A 14,476-nucleotide genomic window follows, 5' to 3' on the forward strand; every position below is an offset into this window, starting at 1 on the left:
AGGAGCTTTGCTCCTCCTCTGCCATTGGCTCCTTCTCCACGCCTCCATGCAGAGGTAAATCCACCAGGAATGGTGGAGGATCTAACATGACGGAGACGTTATTTGAAGTCACCTTATGAACGCCTACCACAGCAAGGAAGATGCACTGTCACAGAAAAATAGGTATGGTGTCCCTAACATGCTGAGAATCACCACCCAGAGTATTAGGGATGCTGCAACAACAGGTACTAAAACTGCAACCCTTCTTTGGGAGCCCATTTACAGAGCTCGCACAGACTGGCAGAAATCTCACTACCAGAGACAGATATTGAAGGATTTTCTGCAGAGATTTCTAAGCCGATGGGATGATGATAATACTAATATTAATTTTCATAATTTCTAAGAGCATACACTGCATTAAAAGTAATAAGAATAACCATACATAACATTAATCATGCCTAATAAAAACAACATAAAATTAATGACACCGTTTATTATTATTATTAGTTGTAGTGGTAGTGGTAGTATTAATATTGTTAGTATTAATATTATACTACTCCTACTACTACTGGTACTACTACTAATAATAATACATGCACAGGATTACCAGTGTTTCACCAGTGCGTATGCGTAGTGATACAAACACAAGGTTTTAAGCAGACGCACACCTACATATTTAATCTCTGTTCTGGGTATACTCAGTTATGCACAAAGCTATACTTGAGCGCACATCTTAGAGTTACATCGACTGGGTTAACTGTGCGTCATATGTTAGAGTCTGTTATAATTCGAGTGGGAGCTCAAATAAGTGCAGCATAGCAAACATCTTTGTTGATGCATTGTTGCAGGGCAGAGAAGCAAGACATTTATGAAAAATTATGAAAATTAGAGCAAGGAAATGCTCAAGACTGGAATTGAATTGCCATAAATATGACAAAGCTAGACCTGCATTATTTACCTAAAGGTAATACCATTTTAGACATTGTTGGGGCGGAAACGTCCTCTGCATGGTTAAAGACGTGTCCCCAGCCCTGAGTGTCATAGACAAAAATGGATCATGCGTGTACACCATGACATAGGCATGTCTCACAGATTGCGATCTTATTGTACCGGGAGGGGCACCTAAAGCACTACCCTCATAGTGGTGGAAGGCTACCACCTTTACCAAGAGCTGAGCAACACAAGCACCGTGGTGGTAGCATACTGTGTAGTGAACAGTAGTAGCAATCAATGTAGACATCGGCTTACTCACCTTTCAAAAAGTTCCTCTGCAGTGTGCTTAACTCACACTCACCCTACATAATGTAGATGTGGAGTGCTGCACACTGCAGAAGTAGTGACTCTGTAGTGGATGTATGTGCGCCTGGGAAGGGTACAGTACAGGGATGGAGCAGTACTGTGCAGTACATGTGGGATTAGTGCATGTGCTGAGTGTACGTATGCCTGCAAGAAATACATCACATGAAAGATGTAGTGCTGTGCAGTGCATGAGCAATAATAGCATATGCTGGGTGTATGTGTGCTTGCATGAAGTACAATACATGAAAGATGCAGTTCACGATTGGTGAGTGTGTGTGCTGGCAGTGTGTGTGTTTGTAAATAGCACACCCTGAGACCATACAGAAAAGCAACAGTACTGAACAGTGCACACACACTGAATGTGTGAGCAGAAGGCATGTGTGAATATAGCGGCACAATGCATGGAGGTAATGGTACTGGACAGAAATTGTGCTAATAATGTACACTGAGTAAGTGTGCCTGCAATGGTAAAGTACATGGAGGACCCTGGGTTCAATTTTGTGAAGCCTAGGCCAGGGTAAGACATAAAGAGGAGAGAAATTCCCTCAGATATATTTGTGTATTGCTGCATTTCTGTAAGCTAGGTGGGACACACTGGAGGAAGAGAGGAATAGTCCCTCCCTATACACTTCAAAATGTTGCTCTTTAATTCAGTGATAGATTACAAGAAAGGGGCTTGGAAACATCTAAGGAAGGAGATAGTGCTGATACAGGAATCATAAAGAGTAGGGCTAGGAGCCTGATATTAAACTTTTGATGCACAAATAACATTGAATGACATTTAGGTGTGACCTCTAGTCACACCCATGAATTGTGCAGTGGGTCAATCAACTTTAGAGTCATGCCATTGAGACAGACATACTTTCAATGGGAAAGAACAAAAAGAAAGGTGGACACTTCAAAAGAAGCAGAACTCCAACTTAAAACTTCAATGACTCAGACCCTAAATCACATTTTGGTGTCTGGAAATGGACTATCAGAAGGGCATGTTGAGACACCTAACTTTGTTATCTGCCAAGCAGCTAGATTGTCTGTGTGAGAAAGGGAAGCTCTGCCTGTCTTCTGTCTGTGACCAGGACTGGGTGCAAAGGCCTGCTAGTCTCCCTGCTGGCTGAGGAGACATCACCCAGACCACCTGCCTGGGTGTCCAGAGCACCAGCATCTGCGTGGTTGCTAAGACCAATGTAACCTGTGAACAAGAGGAGAGCGTTGGAGGGAGTGAGGTCCAGTGCTGAACTGTACCATGAGGACTTCCTGTGCAAGGTGTGAGGATTCAGCTATGTACCAATCAGGCTGCAGCCCATGTGCAGGAGTGTCGCTTCTGCAACCCACATGTGCTAGGAGAGAGCCACAGGTAAAGTTGCTACTGTAAGTTTTATATTCGCCATTGTGGAAGTGTTTGCACCAGAGGAGTCTGTACCCTTGCTTTAAAGTATCACTGCAACCCTGTATGCCAGAAGGGGCTGTCGGTACCAATGTTGATAAGAAGTTTCAGGCCATACCCCAAGGAAAAGACTGAGGCATCGTTTGGCGGGTTGAGCCTGCATGGCGAGAGACCTGCCCCTGATGAACCCCAAGGACTGCTGATTATTGTATAGTGGATGGATAACCTTGTTGTGGTTACAAAAAAAACAAGAGATGAAATATATATCTTTGTGTGGATCTTGCAGACAACATTACACCCTCGCTGGGCTCCAGTCAGGAGCTGAAAAAAGGATTTGAATTATCGCATCTTTGGGAGCTGCTTCAGGATAGAGAGCCACTCTGACTCTTTAGGATTTAGTCAAACATGTTAATGAACTGTGGCACCATTAGCAGCGAACCCCCCCCCCCCCCCCCCCTGGTACTCAACAACACTGCTACCACTGAGAGTCAAGTGCAGAAAGAGAATTGTGGCTCAGTTCCTCAGAATCCATAGTAGGTTGAGCCCTGGGACATCAGGAGTAAAAAGCCTCAACCACTGCAGTTGGGACAGTAACCTCTGCTTGCCCCCATGGCCCTGTGTAAGGGGTTCTGACAGACAATTTCCTATGAAGGCACATAACGATAGTCAATCAGTAGAAGAACTTGTGACTGAATTACAGAAATTGGCTTCATCATGCAAATTTGGAGGAGACCACTTTATACCAAAGAGTAGAAGTCAAGAGAAACACATGGCAAATAGTAGAGCAGCCAGCAATCACTGTAAAATTCAAACTCTGTGGCAAGAAGGGACATTTCATGAAATGTTGTAAGAGCAATAAAAAGTCAAACTGGTTTGAGAAGTTGAAAAGGAGTGGTTTTAGATATCCTGGCAGGTGAATTGCTTAAGTCAATAACAGTAACAAGAAAAAAAACTGATGGGAAGGGTTCCAATAAACTAGATGTCCAATAGATGTTCAAGATTAACCATGATTCTCAATATATCATATGAAAAGTTGCTTAAGGGGAACGTTATCCAGATAATAAAGGACTTTGGACTTGGGGTCATGGATGGAATTAATTATCCTAAATGGCATTTATTAAATTGTATTGGGTTTATGAAACTGTACACTGTGGGAGAGGTGAATGTTTCTCTCAAAGGTCACTGCACCTTAGGATGGCCCCATCAAAACTTTTGTTGATGAAACTTCATCCAAGCACTGATATTCATACATACAAATCAATGAAAATGAAATTTGCGGTCAAATTAGAAATTGAATAGTGGATGGATACCCTTGTTGTGGTTACAAAAAAACACAAGAGATGAAATATATATCTTTGTGTGGATCTGGGAGAACTTAATAAGTGTGCGTTGCAGATAGATGTCGATTACTTCACATTAGTAAGAGGGTGTCATTATTATGGGGGAGATATATTCTATGTTTGATCTTGCTTCCACGTATCACCAAATAAGAATGCATGAATATTTCTAGCATTCAGCTATGTGTGTAACAGCAAAGGGGCATGCAAGATTCTGTTCATACCTTCTGCCTTTGTGCCACTTCCCTCTATTACTCAGAGGGCTACGACCGGAATGTTAGGAGGCATAGGCCTCAAGAACGAGTTCAGTGTAAGTGGTACATTATTTAACATACATGTTAAATAATACTCCCATGGGGATTTCGATTTATTGTGAGCAATGAAATAACATCAATTACAAGTTTCCTACTGAAGATCGGGCATAACAGGCAGCTTTTTGTGATAACTGCACGGAAATCCACATGTTTCCGTTTTATGGGCTTTTTTACCCTGAACATTTCAGCAGGTTTGACGTCCAAATCTTATGGGGGAAAAATGGAACTGTCTGTAAACCCACAAACCCATCATCTCGAATCCAGTGCAAACAGTGGTTTGTACTGATGCTGTAATTTAACGAGGCACACATGATGAAGGATATAGAGGGAGTAACATTTTTTACATGATGTCTTAACTTTATAGGAGAGTAAAAGAAGTGATGAAAAGATTCCACGACCATGGTTTAATGATAAGACACTAATTACTAGTAGAAAGGTGCTGGAGCAATTTTAATGTATGGTAAATTCCATTCAATTTTATTGTTTCTCTGTGGTAAAATCAACCCAATGCTCTGCAAATATGAGTAAAACCCCATGCAATGAAGAATTACAACTAGGGGTGATTTTACCAGTCTACCAGTCACAAAACCACACCATAACCCCTGTTTTATGTGCATTTCATGTGCATTTACTGCGTACATGTGCATTTACTGCTTACAGTAAGTTTATGGGGACCGGTACATGGGGCCAGGAGTAAGGAAGAGAGGGGTATTTTTCTTGGGGGTGGTGTATTTTTTGGGGGGCATTGTATGCTTCTGTTGTTAGCAAAAAAAGCGACATGAGACTTGGCTTCTGTACTGCTAAACTCTCATGAGATTGTTCCAGCCCTATTTTTCCTGCTGGAAAAATAGGCCCAGGTGCTTCTACACCCAGCAAAGCCAGATGTGGCAAAGGCAAGCATTTATTTTGTTTGGCCAGACTAGTAATCAGGCAGTTAAGATTAGAAAATAGCAAATTTTGAAGGACAAATTTGGTACCTCAGATTTCAGTTGAAGAATATAAGCATGGAAGAGTTGTTAACTTCTTATTCTAATATATTCATAAATAATTTTACCCGTAAAACTGATTATATCATTAAGGAAGCATGCTGAATTTAATTTGAATGGGGAATATGAGGAAAAATGTAAAAGCGTAAATAAGTATTTAAGTCATTTTCAGAGTTTACAATATTTTGAAGTCGTTTTAACTATTATTACCATTACTAATACTAGCAACAAAGGTTTAAGGGCTGCAATGATGCAGCATCAAGTCTGTGATGCGGTGAGCGCAAGGTAAGTGGTTTCATTTATTTATTTATGTTATTTTTCCCTATTCTGTCATTTGTCACTTCCCCCCGACCACCCTACCGCGCTTACCTGCAGGGGCCGCAACTGGTCCTAACGTGCTTGTGCTCACTCCTCTAAACATGGTAAAATTGGCAAACACTCAATTGCCACATTTAATTTGCTAATAAGTCTCTAGTAAAGTGGACAACAAGTACCCAAGACCTATACATTAAATGCTACTAGTGGGCCTGCAGAAGACACACAATTGATGGACGGAATGCAGAACAAATCAAAACATTCACCCCCAGTCAAGAGATCTGGGTTAAATCCATCATTCTTTTGCTCACCATGCCACCCGAGTTAAGACCTGGCTATATGCAAATCAGTCTCGACCCTGTGCCTCATGGGAACAGTCCAGCCCAAACTGCCAAGCCAGGTCCTCCCTGGACCGGAAACAAGCATCCTAGGACCAGTTACGGGGTTTCACCCCTCTTCAGCCAGGATAGCTTGATTCCAGTGGCACAGTGAGCCCAGAACTCACGTCTGAGCATACCTGGCGCACTTAGGGCGAGAAAGCAAAAGACACACAATTGATGGACGGAATGCAGAACAAATCAAAACATTCACCCCCATTCAAGAGACCTGGGTTAAATCCATCATTCTTTTGCTCACCATGCCACTCCAGTTTAGACCTGGCTATATGCAAATCAGTCTCGACCCTGCAGCACTTATTGTAACAGGTATTAAAAGGTGCGCCTAGCGCTAACCAGGGAAATGCGCTGCATACATAATACAGCCCTAGGTTGACCTAGGTATGCAGAGTAAACTTCTTTTAAGCATGCATGTCCGAACCAACTGCATGTGCCTTTTTCTTATTTTCTGAACTGCACAGAAGGACAGTGCGTGGTGCCTCAAACCAGTGCCATTGTGCACTCCTCTCAGGGTCCTGTTATTTGAGGGATTACAGCCGTGCTCAAACTAAAACACTACTGCTGCATGACCTACACTCAAAAAAAGCAAGGCAACTCACTGCCCACAGGGTGGAAAACAGGAAAACAAGGCATCGAGCTCTGGCTAGGCATGGGCTGTGCTTGCAGCATTCTGCTGTTTTGTATGCCATCTAGGAGTTTGTTAAATAGCTTCAGGCAGGGATGATAATGGTCTGCAGGCGCGGTCTGCATTTCCAGCCCATTGCACTGCTCCCAGATACTCCTGGACCAGCTGGGTAGTAATGAGTAATGGCAACACTGAAGTTGACAATGCAGGTATCGCTGCTGAGACGCCTGCTCTGTGCTGCTTATCTAGCTACCTGCTGCCACCAGTTCACTTGTACTGAACCGACTGGCAGTACTGTAGCTGTTTCTGGACTCTGAGTAACTCCTAAAAGAAGCTTGACCTGTTGCTTCATGTATCCCAATGCTGCAAATTCTTGTTTTCTGAAATGTAAAAAATCTGGGACGTGTGCATGTCTAAAAATGCAGCTGAATGACTCCATAAAGAGTGATGGGGTAGGGGTGTAGTAGATGCGGCAGCCTGATGTGATAAGCTGGTGCAAGTTCCAGTGGCAGCTCTGTATCATGGGCTTTAGGGCAGAGCCTTGCCTCCTGAGGGGACCTACTTACTGCCCCTTGCCTCTGCTACTAATGATTTAACTGAGCAGTGTTCACGAAAAGATGAGTTTTGTGTTTTCATGGACGCTACCAGTATATCGGTCAGCTCTCTGCCTCATCTCCAGGCTCCCGATGACAGGTAGAGGAGGGGGCTGAGGCATGATCCACCTACAGAGTAATGTCTAAAAACTCAGCACTCTGTAGGTGGATGTCTGGATTGCATGTGAGGGGTGTAGTTCAACTTCGATCACCTTATACAAGCACAATCCATATTATTTAGAATACATATTGTACATGCCTCAGGCAGCACAGTATATCTGTTAAAATGTGGCAGCCAACGTGCACATCATTGCATCCCTGAGGTCAATAGGAAGCCATGCATTGCAGTGGAGGCAGGATCCCCAGCACTCTCCCAACTTCTTATAGAGATGTGGTTCTACTCCTATTAAGAAACTGGGAGAGGGATTGAGGTGTCTTTCCCTTTTCAAACCTGACTTTGCTTCTCTGTCTGGCTCCTTGCTTGGAATCATAGGCTGCTGGTTCTAATGTCTGCTGCCATGGAACCTCCGAGTTGCAGCATATGTGTTTGTGAGTGTGTTTGTGAGTGACTGACAGTGAATGAGATTGAGTGTGAGTATTTGGGAGAGTGTGTTTGAGAGTGAAAGTGAGAACCTGAGATTGACAGAGTGTATGAATAAGTGAAAGTGAGTGTGAGGGAGTGTATGAAGGAGTGTGTGTGTGTGTTAGGAATGAGTGGTTGGAGATTGTGAGAGGGCATGGAAGAGAGTCAGGTGTGTATCTATCTATGGTGCAGCAGGTGCAGTTGCACCAGGCCACAGAGTCAGTGAGTGTGAAAGAGTTAGTGTGTGTAAGTGTATTTGTAAGTGAAAGGGAGAACTTATGAATATCAGTATGTTAGTAAGAGAGTAACAGTGGGTGGGGGTGTGAATGAGTAAGATGAGTGTGAGTTAAAGTTACAGTAAGTGAGGGGAAGACAGTGAATGTGAGAGGGAGTGATGAGAGTGAAAGAGTGTGAGTGAGTAAGAGTGTGTTTGTTTGTGTGTTTTATGATTATAAGTCTGCAGCTGGCCATGGCATACTCAATATAGTTCTGGGTTTATGCTGCACCCAAGGTAATATAAGCTCAGCTCAGACACTGGCGTATTAGAGCTATTTCTTGGCATAAGGAATGGCACACATGGCAAAATTCAGGCCTTGACCTACTAGAAGTAATTCTTGGCTTGAGCCCCCTGGTGGAAAAATGCTGGCTCTTGCATACTGGAGGAAATTCTTAGAATGTCGGCGGCCACCTGTGGAAAAATGCTGGGACTGGGACACTGGAGGTAATTCTTGGCATAAGGGCGGCCCCCAAGGCAAAGTGCAGTACTTGTAATACTAGAAGTATTTCTTGACATAAAAGGACACCTAAGGCAAAATGCTGGCGCTCCCTACTGGAGGTAATTAATTGCCTTAGAAACAGCAGCCATGGAATTTATGGGTTGAGGATGCCTGTTAGGAAAGGCAAACCTTAAAAAAATGCTAACTCTGAAATACTGGAGGTAATTTTGGACATATGGCCACCCACTGTATAGGGACAGTATCAATTACAAAAGTTTGGTACTGGAATATTGCATGTAATTCTTGGCATAAAAGGGTACCCATTACTAAATGCGGGCATTGGTACAATGAAGGTAATTCTTAACATATGGAGAACTCTCAAGGCAAATTTAGTAAAGCATGGGGTAAAAGCCTGGCAAGTATTATACCTCACCATTTTCAAAGATCACCAGCTGCCACTAGAGTCAGCTCTAGTACCACACGTTTCCACTGTCAGTATTGCCTCCATCCCAAACAGCATTCGTCTTTTGTTGAACTCGGGTCTCCTTTTTCAAGGCAAAAGTTGATCAGAAACCTTTATTGGGATCCATTTCATATGACGAGGTGTGTATCTTGTGTGCAGTGGCATGTACTGATAACTTGTGCCTGCTTACACAACAGAGCCCCATATTCTGAATGAGACCTGTGTGCTGAGGTAGGTCTGGATGTTCAACACAAAGGTTGCTCTCCGTGGCTGAAATTTCTATAGCACACACCAATCTTTCCACAGAAGCCAGTGAAGAGAACAGGGCCTGCCTGGGGAACCAAAAGCAGTACTGGCAAAAATGCTCAAGCCACACAATCCCTTTCCATACATCTATTCTTCTCTGTCCTTTTCTCCTCTCTTTCTTGTTTTTTCTCTGAACACTTTCTCTCTACATTCCCCTTCCCTTTCTCTCTTTCATGCTCTATCTCGCAGCCCCTGCATGCATGCTGCAATTAATCTCAGAGAGTTGGGGGAAAGTAACCTTTAAAACCAGCCTCCATGTACTCCGGCCCAAAACATAGTGTATTATTCAGCGAAATACTACGGTAGGAACTCAGGTTGGCTCTCTGTCCCAAGATGATTCCCAAAGGGACAGCTTTCCCTGGGCAAATTAGATGCCACCTTCTCCGATCAAGAATTTACGACTGAAATGCACTGACATAATATGATACAGCCCTCAAATAGGAGGGAGTTTTCACACGCCCTCCTATTTGGAATACTTAATGAGTTGCAAAACCCCTTTCATGATTCAGAAAGACTTTACCAATTAGGAAATGGGCTTTGTACAGTTCAAAACACTCCTTTAAAGTGACAAACGCCATGGCCTTGCCGATTATAGAGTGTGCCACCTAAAAAAGGTTTGTACATGGGCCTTAAACGACTTTTCGTCTCTGTTTTTTTCAGGTACTTGCATCGGAGTCACACGCAATCTCAAATTGGTTCAAACTGGTAAAACATTACTTTTTTATGATTTTACTACAAGTATATTGTATAACACGTTATACATGTGTGAAACTCTAATTTAAAATTGTACTGGGAACGTTACATTCTAAAATGAATGAAAAATGAATGTAAAAGAATGATATAGGAAACTCCTTGTGATATGCATCAGGAAACTGAACACAACACATCAGCCACTGGAAATACTTACGGATGATGGTAGATATCAGGGTCTCGCTGTAGTCGTGTCTGAAAACCAATGTACAAATCATCCCAAAGTAGACCACGCTTCACCACGTGCCGCATCACACTAGCTCGAGTCCTTATCTATTTGGGAGTAAAAAAGTTGGAGCTTTTTCAAATGCATTTATATAAACATAACTTGTTATTGTCTCTTCAAAAAAAACTGCAGGGCTAAACCACTGTAAACGCCTTAAGTGCACTTCAAACAGGCACGCCCTCCTGTGTGTTATTGAAAATTTCAGATTTGGGACAATTAATGTGCAGTTTCCCTCATATGCCAAGACGCTTTATGCATCAGTTGCCCCCAAGATACATGGTCTATGTTATGATCCCTATTTGTTACAGTTTTCATTCCAGCATGTCCTGATGGGGGGCTCTTTGCCTTTCACCTGAAGCCTGATGGCCCACCTATTGCCCGTCCTCTTCTCAGGACCCTTATCAAAAATTCCAGCAATGCAAGGCAGCAAGCCAACCTGCCGCACTGCGCTGTGTGAAAGGGAAAGGGCAGGAATGCTCTGTGTCTACCATTATATGGCACAATACTGTCCTCTCCTAGTGCTGGCACTCTTTTGGCTGCCAAGTGCCACTGCTAGCACCCTTGCGTCCAGTGGCGTAACAATAGCCCCTGCAGCCTCTCTGGTGCGGGTTGCCCCAAGCTACAGAGAGCCCCCTCTGGCACGGTGCATGGCCTCTGGCCTGAGAGCTCCTGGTTGAGTCCAGAGCATGGAGCATTTCCTCCATGACCTTTCCAGGGGCACCCCCTCAAGTTTTGTTATGCCAGTGCTTGGGTCATGTTGAAAGGATGCCTGGGTTGCAGGAACAATTGTTTTTGTGCAGGAAGGGGTACCTTCCTGCACACAAACAATCCACAGAGGCATTTTCCTCTTCCTTTCTGTGAAAGTGTGTTTTCATACCTGAGAATGGACATGTGTGGTCCTGGCCCTACTACAAGGCAGGACTGAATTACATTTATGAGTGTTTCGTTCCTTTGTGGCTGTAGTAACTTCAGAAGAGCAATTTGTGAAAAGCCAATGGGCTTCATCTTTAGTGGGTAAGTGTATGTATTTGCAAGTCCCTCTTTAAACCCCTCCTTACCCCTCCCAAATACCCTCCCATTTAGTAGTAAATATTCTCCCTTTTCCAGTCACTCCACCAGGTTACTTGCACATTTACTATTACAACTCATACATACATGTGCATAGATCTTTGCTCACATGGTTGAAGCCCTGAGCATAGAAAAGATAGGAGAGGGGAAGGCTGAGGTCTCCGTATGCAGATGTGTGAAAATAATTTTGTAGTACATGAGTTGTGCATTTGTAGTATTAATAAAGTTACTGCAAAGTGCAGTTTGTATATCGGCCCCTTCATCTCCCGGTGTCACAAACTTGCAATATGGGTGACCTAAAAAAACCCACAACTGTACAATAGTCTATGACTGTTTCAATTACGTGGACACCTGCCTCTCCATTTCTATTACATCTCGATCAGTTTTTCCCAGTTACAGCTGGACTCCACTATTGTAGAAGCTCTTTGTAAAGTGCCCCTCTATTTTCTGGACACATGTCTGTGCTATTTTAATGACCTTTATAATCTTAGGGCCTGTAATTGTGGAGCAGACATTTATAGAAGAAGGGGCAATAGCAATGCAATACCCCAATCAAATTGTACTTCTAATGGATCTGCAGTTTTCAATGGTATCTCGGTATCCTTGAGCAATCGAAGGTAACTTGAGATTAATGGCCCACGCGGAATGAAGTCATTTAATTCCCTCCTGGGATAGGACCATGAGTGTTCACTCTTAGTTCAGTCCCTTTCCCCAAATGCACAAGTGATAGACTCTTCTCTTCCAGCATACCCTTAGATAGAACCTTCTGCTGTTTGAAGTTATACCATCCTGATGGATGCCTGGCATTATCCATACTGAGTTTTTTAAAGTACAAGGGCAGTCATTTTTTTCACATTAGCTTGATGAAAGAATTGCCAGTTTTGGTGGTCCATGTGTTATTTGAAATTCAATTGCTTAATCTTAGAATGGTTGTATGTCTATGCTGAAAACATTCAAAAGTTCCAATGTACTGTATAGTACATATACCAACAAGAATAGTTTCCTTTAAGGAAAAAGGGCTGCATTTAGAGCAATTTCAAGCAATCACAGACATGGTGATCTGCTGACCTCGGCAGATCACCATTCCTGTGATGGCCACCAATTTTAGTGCGCTGATTTTTTAGATCCACCTCATGAATATTGATGAGGTAGGTCAGAATGTGAGCCACTGTGATTTGGAATTTTGTGAACCACCAATTGAATTTGTGGGCTGGTTCACAAAATTCCACACTGGTTACAAAACTACTGTCACAATTTGAGACCAGTATTTTGCGACCACTGTTTCATACATCTGATTGTTAATGTTATAGATTGGGAGTGCATATCGTTCGTATTCAACCATGTAATCATAAACAAATAAGTACATTCTTTATAACATTTAACTGCTGAAATTTCAAAATAAATCTTACTTCTTCATATGGGTGATCACGAGTTGGCCTTTCTTCTGGAAACGAGAGGTCAAGAAAATCAACCAAATAGTTTAATCCTCCAGGCAACAGATTGAATTCTTCATCGGTCTCAATCATCTGTCCAAAAAGGAAATTAAAACCTCACTGATTAAGGTGCCCTCATATGCATGCATAAGTACATTGCATAATTCATATTGCAGTATTATATATACTACAATGTTCTCAATGCTTTATTCCGAAATTCCCTGATATTGTGATGTTTCTCTATCTTCTTCGTGGTTTTTGGTTCTTGTTAGTAGTGCTAACAAACCAAAAATATTTTTGGTGGCTTGCTACTGCATAGTGGAAAAGTATTAAACTTTAGGATTTCTGAACCTAAAGAGGCGGGATACATAGTGAGATTTCTAATTACATTTTTATTGAAGATTGTGAATGTAGATTTCCTGCCACTGTTAAATTTCAGAGGGCACATAAACTCCAGTAGAGAAGGTGGCTGAGCAATAATTACGCTGACTTATCTTATCCTGTCTACTGCGCCACCAACAGGCACGTCTGATATTCCAAACATACAAAAAACATGGCTCAGACATATACAACTAGCATAAGATATAATTTGCAGTGAATTTCTCCTATGAAACAAACCTCATCAGCAAGAAATTCCTAGCGCTGAGAACCTCACTCAAGAATAAGGACTTAAGATATGACTTATTGGACACTGCAAAGATGCTGATATCAATAAATGGGAAGAACTGTGATAGGCATGAAAGCTACCCCACACAAACTCCAACCGAAGAAAATTCTCGCCTTGGAACCAAAACTGTGTGCAGATACATCACAAGACACTCTAACATGCCGAAGAGAACTCGCCGAGAGATGAAGGGAAATCAAGATTGCCTCTTAAAACATAAAGTACCCTCTTTCTCTTTTTTGGTTAACTTTATTGAACTAACAAGAGAGTGAGTATCATGTTGAGGAGCAATTGAAAGTGTTCAAACTGCACACAATTAATAAGAAATATTGTACTTTTAGTGTGGTTGTCTCAGAAAGAGATGTAAGGCAAAGCTGTTCAAAGATGATGGCACTCATCAGAGTGGTATAGGGTTTCTTAGAACTCAATGCCCAGACAATATATTTATACATACCAGAGCTTATTTTACCCAAAACAGGTGAACTTATTAATTACAAACCCTAGGCACTTTAAAACAGACAGAACTGACCACTATTAAATACTGCAGGTTGCCTACAAAAGAAGAGAAGCACCCATAAGACAAATAGCAGAACCCATTGTAAGGCGAAAAAAACAAGATTAGTAACACAATACTACACATGAGTGTTTAAACAAAATATTACGTTTTTAGATTATTGTCACCAGAATATTGTGATGTGGAAAATATTGTCGACAAGATTTCACAGGTAAGAATGTCGTTTTTTATTGGCGTTTTCAATACAATTGTAAAGCAATATAGTTGTTAAAAATGTGGTAAATAATTTTTTGTAACGTATGTGTATGTTTTTGTGCAATTGTTTTTGTTTTGTATTGCGTTTTTTTAATAGGTAAGGTTTTTTTATATAATATTTTAACTACATTTTACTTTAAATAAATATAAAACTTTTCGCAGAAATGTTAATTTTTATTATTCATTTTAGTAGCTGGATGTAGGTTTATAAGGGAAAAGGGTGCAGAGATTTTAAAGGATAAATAAATATATTCATATTGTTTTTATCAAA

General features: G+C 41.8%; 1 protein-coding gene across 1 annotated transcript in view; it reads right to left on the minus strand.

Annotated features, from left to right (window-relative positions):
- Positions 1-14,476, minus strand: part of LOC146822828 (cytidine monophosphate-N-acetylneuraminic acid hydroxylase-like) — a 682,085-nt gene that overhangs the window by 32,364 nt on the left and 635,245 nt on the right. The window contains exons 12-13 of the mRNA XM_085607021.1: positions 12,749-12,865; positions 10,203-10,318 (exon numbers count right to left, since the gene is read on the minus strand). Coding sequence (XP_085463147.1) covers positions 10,203-10,318; positions 12,749-12,865 — 233 coding nt within the window. The remainder of the gene's footprint in view (positions 1-10,202; positions 10,319-12,748; positions 12,866-14,476) is intronic.

This window comes from Triturus cristatus, chromosome 5_2 (assembly GCF_964204655.1).
Source record: "Triturus cristatus chromosome 5_2, aTriCri1.1, whole genome shotgun sequence".
Classification (NCBI taxonomy): Eukaryota; Metazoa; Chordata; class Amphibia; order Caudata; family Salamandridae; genus Triturus; species Triturus cristatus.